Source organism: Lepidochelys olivacea, assembly GCF_965140295.1.
Source record: "Lepidochelys olivacea isolate rLepOli2 genome assembly, chromosome: 8".
NCBI lineage: Eukaryota > Metazoa > Chordata > Testudines > Cheloniidae > Lepidochelys > Lepidochelys olivacea.
The window spans coordinates 22420041-22434620 of NC_140418.1; the positions used below are offsets into that span (position 1 = coordinate 22420041).

General features: G+C 45.6%; 1 protein-coding gene across 1 annotated transcript; it reads left to right on the top strand.

Annotated features, from left to right (window-relative positions):
- Positions 1 to 931: 931 nt before the first annotated feature.
- On the top strand, positions 932 to 14035 carry LOC311525500 (E3 ubiquitin/ISG15 ligase TRIM25-like). Its single transcript, XM_084637682.1, has 9 exons — positions 932 to 1931; positions 3064 to 3159; positions 4065 to 4298; positions 4399 to 4421; positions 5816 to 5952; positions 6369 to 6399; positions 10406 to 10443; positions 11889 to 11984; positions 12438 to 14035. The coding sequence occupies exons 1-8, from the start codon at positions 1308 to 1310 to the stop codon at positions 11957 to 11959; spliced, it is 1254 nt and encodes a 417-aa protein (XP_084493808.1). The 5' UTR covers positions 932 to 1307; the 3' UTR covers positions 11960 to 11984; positions 12438 to 14035.
- The last annotated feature ends 545 nt before the right edge of the window (positions 14036 to 14580 follow it).

Genomic DNA, 14580 nt, shown 5'->3' on the forward strand with positions numbered 1-14580 from the left:
CAGTAAGCGGGACGGGGCGGATAGGGGGCAGGGGCCAGGCTGTTTGGGGAGGCACAGCCTTCCCTAGCCCTCCATGCAGTTTTGCAACGCTGATGTGGCCCTCATCACAAAAAGTTTGCCCACCTCTGCCTCAGGGGGTCACGCGGTTATTACCTGGGGGGGTCATGAGCTGTCAGCCTCCACCCCAAGTCCCGCTTTGCCTCCAGCATTTATAATGGTGTTAAATATATTAAAAAAGTGTTTTTAATTTATTAGGGGGGTCGCACTCAGAGGCTTGCTATGTGAAAGGGGTCTCCAGTACAAAAGTTTGAGAACCATTGCACTAACTGTTGTTGACTAGTTTCAGGCAGCTTACACAACACAGAAAGCACCACTAGAGGGCTCACAAACTATATCACGCAGGGGTGGGCAAACTTTTTGGACCGAGGGCCACATCCGCATTGTGAAACTATATGGAGGGCCGGATAGGGAAGACTGTGCCTCCCCAAATAGCCTGGCCCCTGCCACCTATCCGCCCCCTCCCACTTCCCACCCACCTCAGAACTCATGACCCATCCAACCCCCCCCCCGCCCCGCTCCCTGTCCCCTGACTGCCCTGACCCCTATCCACACCCCCACCTTCAGACAGGCCCCCCCGGGACTCCCATGCCTATCCAACCCTCCCCAGAATCTCTGCCCCATCCAACCTCCCCCTGCTTCCTGTCCCCTGACTCCCCCAATGCCTGTCTACACCCCCCCACCCGGGACTCTGCCTATCCAACTCCCCCTGCTCGCTGTCCCTTGACTGCCCCCGGGACCCCCTGCCCCTTATCCAACCACCCCGCCCCCCGACCATGCTGCTCAGAGCAGCAGGAGCTCTCAGCCCCGCCCAAGCCAGCTGCGCTGCCTGGCAGGAGTGGTGGGCCAGAGCTGGCAGCGCGGCGCACTGAGGCTGCGGCAGACGGGGGGAAGCCTCCCGAGGCGGGAGCTCAGCTGACTGTCCTGGCAGCCCTGATAGTCATTTTAAGGACGTGTCAGAGGGAGAGAGAAGGAAAGAGACGAAAAGGTCCAAAGCTGCAGATACCACCCAAGCAACCGGCACAAAAAGTGGCAAATCTGTTTGCTTGTGGGAGGAGGAGCCAGAGAACAGATAGCTCAGAGGGTGGGTGTCTTAGCCTATAAGGGTGGAGAGGGGAGGTCCTTACAGACTTTGGTATGGGTTTGCTGTTGTGTGCCTGTCTCTGCAGTCGGCACTAAGCCCAGCAGCTTCCTGTTTAGTTTAGTTTCATTTCTCGCAGATTGGCTAGGAGGGTGTTGTTCCTGAAACCATGGCAGAGGCAGAGGAAGAATTCAGAGCAGCTGCTGACCTGGAAGATGAGCTCAGCTGCCCTATCTGTCTGTGCTTCTACAGGAACCCGGTCTCCCTGAGCTGCCATCACAGCTTCTGCAAGGAGTGCATCCAGAAAGCACTGGCTGCCCAGCAGCAAGCCAAGGCCACCTACTCCTGTCCTATGTGCAAGGTCCAGCTGGGGCCCTTTCTGGAGCTGCATAAGAACTTCCAGCTCTGCAGCATAGTGGAGAAGTTCCAGACCACCTCTTCAAAGGGAAAGCAGGGCGAGGAGAAGGCCTCTCCGCAAGGGAAGGAGATAATCCCCTGTGATTTCTGCCTGGACCAGCCTCACACAGCAGTGAAAACCTGTCTGACCTGTGAGGCATCTCTGTGTCAGGCCCACCTGAGCAAACACAGTGCCAAGGCTGCACAGAAGGATCATGTCCTGGTAGAACCCAGTGACAACAGCTCCCTGCAGGAGAGGAAGTGTGGCGAACATGGCAAGCTGCTAGAGTGCTACTGTGAAGATGACCTGGTCTTTGTCTGCATGATGTGCTCTATCACAGACTCCCACAAGGGCCACAGCATCATCACCCTGAAGGAGGAGTACGACAAGAAGCTGGTAAGGGGCTTTCTGCATCTCTGCTTGATGGGCACAAATTCCAAAGGAGATCTTTATGTACAGCCCCTTATAGAGCTACGCTCAGTGTGATAGTTCAGGGTGGAAGTGCTAGGCAGGTAAGGGAAGGATTCCCCAGGTAATTCAGGACAGGGGGTAAAGGAGGAGGGCGGTGACTCATGAACTGGTCTTAATGTTCACCCCCAAAGTGAGAAAATTGTAGTAATCTGCAGGAAATTGTCCTTGATTGCTCCTTTTTTATGCTGTGTCAGACTCAGTTAAAGGCAGGAGGCAGACTTCAGTTCAAGTAATGATGTGTGAGGGTCAAAAGTATAGAAGTCCATTGTGGGCCTGTGTGGATGCTGCTAGAGTGCAGTGATAGCCCAAGATAGCATACAGGGAAAGCCCTGCAGTTCCGCATACTGAGCTTTGAAGCAGTAGTACGTTTAGCTGCACTCTAGGACTTTCAGTGCAGCGTAGCAGTGTCCACACCGGACATTACCACGTGCCAGGCCTATGTGCCAGAGATTCACACCTTGGCTTGCTCTGCAGTCACTTGCCATGCAGATAAGTCCGGAGAGAGGTTTGGGGTAAATATCCATTATTGCTACCTTATGTTCAGATCCTGCAAATGGTATAATAGGACTATTCACCTGGGTAAAGTTATGTACATGTATAAGTGTTTGCAAGATCAGGTATTAAGTGATAAGCTAAACTTGTACAACTTCTCTTTTTAACCTACCCAGTCACTGTGTGTCTAATGAATATGGGACTGTCTTTTTGTTCTGTGTTTGCACAGCACTTAGCACAATGGGGTCCTGGTCCATCCCTGGGGCTCCTGGGTGCTATGATAATGCAAATGATCAATTTCTAGGTAAAATTAAAATCAGTTCTGATTAAGGATTCCAAGAAAGTTTCCATTTTCCAACTCCTGCATGGTCTTACGCCTTTGGAGGAGGGTTGCAGGAGGCGAGAAGCACACAACTTATTATGTGGCTCACTTGAAACAAATGGGTGCGCGTATTTGTTGAGAGGGGATAGATAAAAGGGTCGCTTGTTCATTTCATCAGCTCCATAAAAGCCATCAGTGTTGCTTTCCCGTTATAGTGTTTAATGCTGGTTTTCCTTTAACTAGGTTGTTCTCTCTCACACTGTGAAACTGATGCAGGAAAACAAAAGTGCCATGAATAAAACCTTAGGGGAGCTTCAGAAGAGTGAGAATCAGCTCCAGGTTTGTCCCTGGATTATTCAAAGTATCTTTCTTTAATGGCGTGTAAGAAAAAGAAATGGCATTCTGATCAATGTTCTCTAGCAACCCCTTCTGACTGTGAAGATGACATAATAATAAATCTGTATTAATAATACCCCACTATGGGGCTCTGCAGGTCATGGGACTGCAACTTAAAAAACAACCACCACCAATGTGAAGAAAAATGACAGAGGCAAAGAATATTTGTTTGCATTCTGTAGTGTCTTTCTTCCACAGATCTCCAAGTACTTTGGGGCTGAATGTGCAACCCTAATTCACATTTGTGAGCAGTTACTCACATAAGTAGTCCCACTGAAGAAGGCTAGCCATTTGCAATCAATAATTTAATTAATTTTCACAATGCTCCCAGTGTAAGTTAGCTGCTTATTATTATTCTTATCCCCATTATTCTTATCCCTCATTTAAGAATGAGTAAACTGAGGAACAGAGAGGTTAAGTGTCTTAGGCAAAATCACACAACCAAGTCAGAAATAGAACCCAGGATTCTGGCTCCTAGCTTCCTTGTCAAATCACTATACACACTTAATCAATCCCATTGCTTTGTTCTTAAAGCTCTCTTTCTCTGTTAAAAGAGGAGCTGTACGTAAGTATGGGATTTTCAGAGTAAACCAATGCAATTCTCAGTCTATAATGACCTATTTGAACTTTCTCTGCTTTATTCCCTTTCATCACACCCAGATAATTTTCAGATTACGCTGATTACTTGGCTGTGCCGAGGAAAAGTGAAACATACTTATTGTCCACTTCATTCTTAAATCTGGTATTGCAAAATGTTGGGTATAATAATGATAATTAATAAATAAACACACTAACCTGTGGTACTGAATTCCTGAGCCAGCACCTTATTTGCTTACCTGTTCTTTTAGTTGAATAAGAAAACTTTGAATGCTCAGCTGTCAAACCTCTTCAAAGAGATCAAGGCGGAGGTGGATCAGAAGGAGAAGCAGATCCTGGCTAACATACAATCCAGAGAGAAAAAGCAGCTGTCAGACATTGCCACACTGAAGAAGCAAACAGAAAAGAAGAGAGATGAGGCTGTGAAGGGTCTTCAGAACCTGCAGATGCTGAGTGCGCAAACAGACCCTTTCCACTTCCTCAGAGTAAGCAGCAACATTTAGCTCTGATTTAATAAATGAACATTCAAGCAGTTGCCCTTGCCCTGCATTGCACTAAAACTATTTTTTTGAAATATTTTTATAGGAATTTAAACTGGTACAAGACGGGTAAGTTCTCCCCCAAAAGATTTGTCTTATTCCTTGGCACAGTAGGGAGCTGGCAACTCTAAAAACTCGAAAGTCTTCTCTGTGTCCCAAGTCTTCATTCTGTGTCCCAATGCCCCTCAAATCAAGGTCTGGTCTTGAGTCAGAATTCACCACTCCCAAAATATGGATGGATAGTGTTCACCTGTAACTTCAATAGTGCCCCATTAGTTTTCAATGTCCTAAGCCACTGCCTTGATTACCCACCTCTAAGGGAAGCCACTGGAGCTTATTAGCTCATAGTTGTATTTTCCAGAGATGAGCACAGTGTAGGGTTCAATTGTATTGAGAGTGATGCTTTGTCATGTGTATGCAGCTTTGTATAATGTGCTTGGGCAAAACTACTGCACTTAGAAGAAGGTGCAAGGCTCCATTTTTGGGTTAGGGGTTAACTGTCTCATTTGGCTCAGTTTGGGGTCTCATCGCTCTGCTTGAGGATAGTCATAGTAGTTTTAGTGTTGTTGATGCCTCCTGTTGCAAGTGGCACAGGTGGTTAGTAAGTTTCTTATTGGCACACCTATCTGTTATGGTTATCAGTACAAAAAACTAATAATCATCTGAGCAATATCACAGGCTTGTTGTGGTGATAAAAAGTCCCCTTGAGGGTCACGTAGCAATTTGGCTTTAACGTTGATTTGGATTTTAAAATGTCACCTTTGCACCTTGTAAGAATCAGGGTTAGACTGTGACTTGGACTATGTTTTCTGTTTGTTTATGCCGCTTCCAAAGTGACTTAAGCTATACCAGAAAGAGCACTTTTTATATCAGGATAAGAGTATCCACATGGAGAATATAACTAGAACGGTACAATTATACCAGTATAGTAGTGTCAGTAAATTTCCCCATGTAGACAAGCCCTGATAGGGTATGAATTGTAGCACTGAGTCACAATGCCCTCCACGGCTACCTTTGGGACAGTGCTCCTTACACACCTCAGAGCTCTCAGCTGTATCTAAAATAAAAAATCTAACCTTTAGAGAAGGTCATTTCCCGGACGCTTGATGCAGTTTAATATGTCTGGCATTTTTCTTTCGTCACCTTGGTGGCTATGCAGCAGTAACAATAATATTCAGTAATGTTTAGAAAAAAGGTGGTCCTATTTTTCATCAGACAGTTTCAAAATCTGAATGTTTCCCCCCAGTGGTAATCAATAGCAATACTAGGTAACGTTACTAATAATAACTGTAAGAGTTATCGTAATGCAAAACACTTCTTTTGTACTTTATGTTGCCGAAGCGCTCTCCTCTCTGTATATTCTCTGCTAATTACTAGGTACCTACCTACCTAACTTTAGAGATGGTCAACTTTCCAATTGTTAATTGGTGATCACTGATTAAATGACTGTCTGGGTATTCTAGGATTAATCATCAGGATTTCAGCACTGACAGTATGGAAGTATTAGCATTGCAGCTGGATCAGGCCACAATTGCAGGTGTTAGAAGCAGGACACAGCAGTATATCTCAAACCTAGATTCACTGATGCAAGTGATACACAGTAAGTAAACTACCCAAACTAGTAACAACAACATTACTGGTCTGTAGTGGAAAATGGCCATCTTTTATCAACAATTGTGCAGTAGCTCCCTGATTTAGTCAACTGAGCATTGCCTGTGTGCTGCAAATTTTGATCCTTCTCCATAGGGGCCATGTATGGGTGTGGATGTATGCCATCTGTCATGGCACCCTGTCCCCTCAGCCCCTCCCCCAACCAGTTTCCAGCTGCCCCAGCATTCCAAACCTCACCCTTTGTCAGACCTTTAGGGAACCACCCCATTTGTTTGCTCAGTGGACCCATATTTTCAAAGCTGCCTCTGATAATGGGATCAAGACCCCACAGCAACACATTCCAAATGACTGTTTATATTGCAAATACACTGGCAGCTTTCTAAGACATTCTCTCAATCCTTGCAGGTCAATTCGTTAACCAAACACAGAGGAACAGGTAAATCCCTTTCTTCTCTTCACTTTTGAAATATTTACTGCAAATGCCACTAACCAGCCTTTGTATTTTCCAGAAGTTCACAGCTCTTCATTGGGAGGCCATTATGTATTGGGCTAAAGGGACAGAGATTTCACTGCTTTTATCCTCCTTCAGAACTGGAGCTGCACTGATGCTGCAAACATTCCCCACAAACATTTGTTCACGTTGTTAAACAGATTTGCTTTGAGTGTATCTGTGCCTCTTTGCTTTTCCCAAATATGCTAGCGAAGGGGTTTGCCAGCAGAAGTGCTCCCCCAAACAGCACACTTTAATTCATACAGCAGAGTATTTGTGGAAAGTCGAGTGTGAATGCAAAAAGTGAGAATTCACTATGGCCACTTAATTCTAAGACTTACTGTCTGGAGTGGTTCATGACAGTGAGTGCCAGCCTTAGGCAGACTGTCATAAAGCAGGGTAGAGACCCCAAGCTGACTGTATGTGCTATAATTAGATTTCACCAACCCAGAAACAAGTGTGAACTCCTGAACCACTACAACTGGAGTCACAGACAGCCCCCTTGGCGCTCCAGTCTATCTTGCCACCCAGTCAAGCTGGGCTTAGTGATAAATGGTCACTTACATCAAAGATCACAAAAGATTCAGGTTTCTCCCAGCCCCAAGAGACCAGTCACTTACCCCAGGTCAATTTGTTCCTCAGATCTCACACCAAAGACAATGCTTGCAGCCAGTCCTATACTTAACTAACTAAGGATTTATTAACTAGGCAAAAGAAATGAGAGAGTTGTTTGCGGGATAAAGCAGGCAACATATACACACACACATATGAGGTACAGTCTATGGCTCCAAAAGGTGGCAGAGCTGTAGTAATCTGTCAGCACTGAATGTCTTTTAGGGCTAACCCAGGTCTACCCTGGGGATCTCCACTTTTACTTCTTCGCGTCAGCCCTGTGAGAGTCCAAACAGCAAAGAGATGAAGAATTTTCATGTCAGTTATCTTTATTTCCTGTCTTTGTATTGTGATGGTTCACAATGGCCCTTAATATTGATAGTCCTCCTTGATGGGCTGGGGAACCACTCCTCCTGCCTGAGTTCACAAGTTCAGAGCAAGCATTTTTACAATTATAAAGCAAAACTTACATATGACCTTATTAGAGAGACCAGGTGGGGGAAGTAATATGTTTTACTTCTGTTGGTGAGAGAGACAAGCTTTTGAGCTTACGAAGCTTGTCTCTCACCAATAGAGGTTGGTCAAATTAAAGATATTACTTCACCCACCTTGTCTGTCTAGAATCCTGGGACCAACATGGCTACAAGAACCCTGCATACATATTACTTTATAGCATGGGATACAGATATTACAAGTAAGATTAACGCATGCACAACTTACAAGCATTTTATAGAGTCTAAAACGCATCCTGACAAGTCTAATATCTATCTTTGAACAATACTAATTGTGGCAAATTGCCAGCACTACTATGATCGGTCTTACGCTTTCTCTTCTGAGAGGGGGGGCGTTCAGGGCACCATTTCTTGCCCCTGAACTGGGGTATTAACTGCCCCACTAGTGTCCTAGAGGAGGGGAGTGGAGAGGGAGGGACCCAGGCCCACCCTCTACTCCAGGTCCCAGCCCAGGGGCCCTAGGGATAGCGGTAAACCACTAGAACTAGCAGTTCCTTCCCCTGGGCTACTTCCCTCTCCTGCCCTTCAGCTTGTGGGGCTTCCTGCCCTCCCTCTGCACAAACCAGGTATCCCTTTACCTAGGGTCTTGGTCTTTTTAGCCCACCGCAGCACTTCTCTAAATTCTCCTCTGCTTCCCTCCAAACTACTCTCTGCTCCAACGCCAGTCCACTCTGCTTCAACTCCTCCAAACTGCTCTCTGCTTCAACGCCAGTCCACTCTGCTTCAACTCCTCCAAACTGCTCTCTGCTTCAACGCCAATCCACTCTGCTTCAACTCCTCCAAACTGCTCTCTGCTCCAACGCCAGTCCACTCTGCTTCAACTCCTCCAAACTGCTCTCTGCTCCAACGCCAGTCCACTCTGCTTCAACTCCTCCTCTTGTCTGATTGAAGCAGGGGGGTTTTATGATGTGACTGGCTTCAGGTGGTTTAATTTGCTTCAAGTGCTTTAATTAATCTATAGCAAACTTTCTTCCCTCTACAGGGAATAAGGCTCCCTTCTAACACTCTCCTGCTCTCGGAGCCCCTGCTACACAACCCCCAGCTCCGTGTTCAGGTGGCAGAGTCCTGCTCGGTGCACCAGAGTTTGGTCCTGGCGGAAGTCATGAGAGTCGGAGACCTCCTGGACTACGACTGGGGAGACTGGCTGGATCCCCTGACGCTCGCTCGGCGCATGGGGCTCTCCAGACCCCGTACTCCCCAGCGCATACTTCAGGAGGTGAAGGCCACCTTGACACCCGCTGCTCGGGCTTATCTCAACCAAGCCCTGCATGAGGGCGCGCCCTGCATGAGGGCACACCCTGCCCACCCTCTACCCCAGGCCCGCCGGACCTTTCAATTGGGCCCCTATCCCGTAGATCCCAACAAACCCCTCACCCTTTCACTGCGAGCCGGCTGCATGCACTGCAGCCGGTCAGCTTCCAAATCGCGCCACGGAAATATCTATACACACTCAGGCTTCACACCCTTCACGCCCACACCCTGGTGTCCCGCCCCGATACAAAGTGGCGGGACCTCCTGCCACCTTTAGAGGGTGAGCAATCCCGGTGGGCCAGCCTGTATTCTGCCTTGGTCCCGAGGCCCGTCGGGGACATTAGTTGGCGGCTCCTTCACGGAGCTGTGAGCATGGGCGTGTTTTTGAAACGGTTCACCCCCATCCCGGATACTTGCCCTTTTTCCAATGTGAGGGAAGCCCTGGCGCATGTATATTTGGAGTGTGCCAGGCAGCAGCCCCTTTTCTGGCTCCTCACGAATATTTTATTACGTTTTTGGCTCCACTTTTCCCCTCACCTTTTTATCTACACACTCCCCATCCGTGGCCCCACAAAATCGCGAGATCTCCTGGTTAACCTCTTCCTAGCCCTAGCTAAAACAGCCATTTATAAAACCAGAGAGGGGAGGTTGGCTAATGAAGCATCCTGCGATTGTAGGGCCGTTTTCCGATCCTCAGTACATTCATGTATCCGGGCGGAGTTCCTCTGGGCGGCGTCCACCGACTCCCTTGACGCCTTCGAGGAGCGGTGGGCGCTGTCCGAAGTTCTCTGCTCAGTGACCCCGTCCGGTTCCCTCCGTCTGACCCTTTGATTGAGGGGAAGAGCGAGAGACCCCAGCCCCAGCCATTGCCACTGTGGATACCATCATCACTGTCACCTAGGAGGGGTCCTATCACACGTGGTGTATGTCCCCCACACCCCCAAACCGCCCACCCCACAGCCGTGCCCATCTTGTCGGGCACTCTCAGGAGAGGAATAATTGGTGACACTGGGCGTGGCACTAGATAACTCAAGGGGGTGGAAGACCATGAGTGTTGAGGAAGCCCCTCTGCTCTGGGCCCAGGCTAGCCTGAACACTTCTCCCTCCTGAAGGCTGCTGTGTTATACCTTGTGTTTGCTTTTGTTTTGTTGCATAGTTTTGCTTTATCCTTTTTGGTGATTCCTTGTAAGTGTTACACAAATAGAATTTTTTTTCTGCTTTAAAAAAAAAAACAAAACACTCTCCTGCTGTCCTCTGGCCAGGCTGTATCACATAACATACAGGTGAGCTGGTCTGGTTTCCAGCTAGGAATTTATCCATGCTCAGCTGGCACCTACAGCCTCGGGAATAGCTGGCACCTGGTCCACTGGTGTCACAGTTACGTTCCTCCAACCAGACTCATCCATTGGCTTCAACAAGGGTAGGAACAGGCCCTAGGAGGTTGTTCTTCTTTTCAAAATAATGGGCTTTGCGTGTCTCTGTCTCTTAATGAATTTATTTCATACCCAACTCTGCCCCCAAAGTGCAACTTGTGTTTTAATGGGCACTAATATTCAGTGTTGTCTCCTGACATATAGAGCAGCTCCAGACTTCAGAGATCATTTCCATTATCAAGGTAAGGGTTCAAAAATATTGTGTTTGCTCCTAAAGACTCTGGTCCATATCTCCTCTCTCCAGGGAAAGTATCTCGCCTGCATTTTGTATTGTGAAGCTCTGTCAGATCTTCCTGTCAGAGGCGAGGCCAGTGGGAATGCAGAGGACAGGTACAGGGCATGGTCCTCAAAATCTGCACCAGGCTGATATCTGCTAGAAAACACACAGGAGACATCCTGGAATTTAGGCCTTAGGGAGGGATTCTTCTGCTTCAGTGCTCCTTAGGGGCCTGATCTAGCTCCCAGGAAAGACTAGGCAGACTCCCTTTGACTATAACAGAAGGTGGATGAAGTCTATAAGGATCAGGCCTGGTTACTGGGTTGCCACTGAATAGTAATGTGGGTGGGAATATAGGCTCAGATTTCAAAAAGCATCTGTGCATTTGCATGCCTACTTGATGTGCAAAATTATTACTATAACTGCCTTTTCTCTTTCAGTGGTTTTACTGCAAAGTGAATGAGGCAGTGCTGCTATCTTCCCTCATTCAGTGAGCACCTTAACAGCTTCTCAGTGATTAAGGCATTTCTCCTCCCTCCCCATTACACAGCTAAGTTAGCCATCCACATGGATGTTCAGTGCAGCCTTCTTTTCTTTAGCTACTCCCATGAGATTCTGCTCACTAGTGGGAGTAAGATTTTTACTGTATTGCCCTTTATGCTTCAGAAAATACAGGAGTGACTTTAGATTGACTCTTGTAAAGGAGATGAGTCTAATCCAATGTTTCATAAAAAACAAAAGCTAAGTAGCAAAATGTTAACTCAAGCATATAAAGATTTCGGTGAAATGCTGGTCCCAGTGAAGCCAAGGGGGGCTTTACCATTGACTTCAGTGAGGCCAAAATTTCACCCCCTGATCTTACATCCATGCTACTTTGTGCTGTTATTTTTGTCAAAATTTATAAATTTAGCAGGATTAAGCCTACTAGATAGGAGACTTTGAAGAAAAACCTAAGGGCTGCGGGACATGATGTCGGTGACTCGTAGCATTCTCTTTCAGTTGCTACTAATCCAATGCCCAAACAGTGCAGCTGGTTGGAAAATAGTGAGTTGTTTCTGTAAAAATTTTTGCAAAAAAAATTATTTTTACGGATGTTTTCTAGGTGTGAGGCAAAAAATAGAAAATGGAAGCCTTTTCAGTTTTCTAACAATGTTTCATTGAAAACCCAGAACGTTTAAAAAAAAATGAAAATTTTCCTCAAAAATTTTGGTTTAGGGGAAAAGAAGTCATTTCCCATCCAAACCTGTTTCTGATGGAAAAATGTCAGCCAGTTCTACTCAACAGGGTGGTGGTAACATTTTATTTCAACAGGGCTACATGTATGATAGCTGCTCACCAGTGGGAGGAAGGGTTCACAATCTAGTCCTAAGTATGATTACATTTCCCTGAAATATTTGGTTGTTTTGCCAGGTAATCCGAACACTTCTTTCTTTAACAAAAATCCGATGTTTTCTGGAACTTCCGCATTTTCATGGAAATAGACTGGGAACAAGGCAGTGAATGCAGGTAAGGTACTAAGAGGAATTTATTAATTACACAGAATAATTAAACAGTATCCCTGTCCTCTCTTTAGCATCCACCCTGCCACAGACATGATAGTAAGTGTTTAAAACAGCTTGCCATATTTCTCTAAGACACTATTTTGTCAAAACCCTATATATCAGCTGAGCATTTTAACACAATAGTCTTGTGTGATTAACTGTCTTAAAGAAAGCCTTAGCTCATTATTAGGGCTCTGTGTTTGTAATGTAGGTTTGGTTATGAGACAAGTTTTCTGTTGGTGTCAAACGAAATGTTCCATACAGAACAAGAACCTAACTGAAATGAGAAAGCGGGAGAAAACACTGGACAGGATGAAATGCTAAATAGCCCTTAAGAAATATGGCTAACATACTAATACAAATATAATTCATTATTGAGGGTGACAAAGTTAATCTTCTCAATCTTTTATATTTCTAGAACATACAACGAAAGGAAAGGATGTGGTGTCTGAAATAGTGGTTCCAGCAAGGCGCATGATTCCCAGAAGTAATAAAGAGACATGAAAAAGTTGGGGAAACTGAGACAAAGAGATTAAGTTCAACATTTGCAAAAATGCCCATTAATTCTGGGTACTTTTCAAGTGTCCCTGCCAGAAAAACTTCCTGCAGCAAATAAAAATATGAATGCAGTAAAAACCCATGTTGCTTGGCCTTCTCTCTTTCTCACCAACAAATGGAATGGCTTGTTTCAGAGTATTTATCCACCAAGCTATAGTCGTGTCACCAGTGATGTCTGACTAAATAGTGGCTGTATGTGTGTAAGCTTTTGACGTCTGTTCAATGTGTTTTGAAGTAAAGTCAGTGCTATAGTAGTTCATGCCATTAAGCAGATTTCTAGTATTCAAGACATGTCTACTTACAGTTGATTAGAGTAAACAAGGCAGGACTTCAGGAAGCTGTATAGTTCAGTACCATATAGAATCCTATTAAGAAAATTGTGTAAAGGGACTCATCAGTTCACAAGAAGCATACTTCACTTACAGTACTGCAGGCTGGGAATGTGCTGCTTTATTTAACTATATACAAAAACAGGATTGTGGGGGGAACCACAGGAAATGAGGGGTGGAGCATGGCCCAAACCATAATACTCTACCCAGTTAACCCATGGATGACCACGGTACTACATCCCTCTCTTCTTAATTTACAGCCCAAATGTAGTCTTTTAAATAACCAGGGGCTCTTCTCTCTCTCACGGAATAGCGTCTCTCTGGGGCAGCTCAGGCAGACGGGGAACCTGCTGCTTTATTCAACTATATGTAAACGGATGCGGGGAAAACACACACTAATTAAACAGGAATTAAGGGAATAGGGGAGCATGGCTCGAACCTATAATACTCTGAGTAACCCAATTAACCCCTAGATGCCCACTGTATTAGAGAAAATATTTTGAAAACTTTGCCATAAAGAGTGATTATTAACTCACGTTCACTTTAGAGCATCATAATTGTTTTTATATCAAAGCCTACAGAATAGGAACACACTGGAGCTTAGGCAGCCTCCAAACCAATCTTTAACACTATTGCTACAGACGAGTCAAAGAGCCAGCAGCAAATAAGGGGAATGAACCAAAAAGAACTGCTCTACTAGAGGTTTTCTTCTGGTCTGACATGCTAAAATGCCACTGTATTTCTTTCACAATCTGGCCCCACCTTGATTCCTTGAGAAGCATTCCGCATTTCAGTAGAAGTAACTGCTGCATTATTTGTAAGAATGTCTAGACAGTGCCCATTTAGTTCCAGGTAGGAGCTATATGAGTTTCTTTTTGGACATCAGAACAAAGCATGAAATTACTCCAAGACCCCTATTAAGTCCATGTTTAGTGTTCATGTCCCAGTAATGCCAGCCTGAAGAGAAAACGTGAACTGAGAATCCCCTTCAATTTGCCCAAACTGTACCTCTTCCTAGTAACTGTTGTCCGATTGTTTGAGATGGTGAGTCCTGGCTCTTGTTCCTTACTTCCAAAAGTCAGGTCAACACCAGCTGTAGAAGGAAAAATAAATCTATTTTTTACCACTAGTCCACTCTACTTTATTTGTTTAATATCAAATCTTAGAATTAGGAAAAAAATATGGGGAAAAATGAACAAACACAAATCTCCCATCTTAGGTTTGTAAAATACAGTCTTTGGGCCTGCTCCTCTGCTGGTGTGAACTGGTGGAGTTGCTTCCCAGCCGAGGCAGAGAAGGGATAGCAGCTGCTCAGAGCACTCCTTGCTCCCACTGGAGCTGCTCCTGAAGTAGGGGCACAGGAGAGGTGGGACAGCTGGGGAGGCAACAACCCTTTCCTCTTCCCCATAGTTATAGGGCTGATTCAGACATGACAGTATAAAAGCCACACTGCACAGATCAGGGACACGATTTCAATTCATAATCAAATACACAATTTCTTCCCACGCCATCACCTTTGAGGACCACAATTTAGAGCCTTGAGAGCTACAAATATTCCCCAGGCCACAGGTTGGACACCCTTGACCTAGTGGGAAATTCACCCCAGTGCAGAAGAAGGTCTATGCCCGATCTAAGTGCCAGTTAAGCCCTATTTTGGTTAAATTGATTCCTAGC

Excerpts from the sequence above, each read along its gene's own strand:
- LOC311525500 (XM_084637682.1), top strand. The coding sequence starts at position 1,308 with ATGGCAGAGGCAGAGGAAGAATTCAGAGCAGCTGCTGACCTGGAAGAT. Across the intron at positions 4,422-5,815 it reads TTTAAACTGGTACAAGACGG|GATTAATCATCAGGATTTCA; the intron begins GTAAGTTCTCCC and ends TGGGTATTCTAG. Across the intron at positions 5,953-6,368 it reads ACTGATGCAAGTGATACACA|GTCAATTCGTTAACCAAACA; the intron begins GTAAGTAAACTA and ends CAATCCTTGCAG.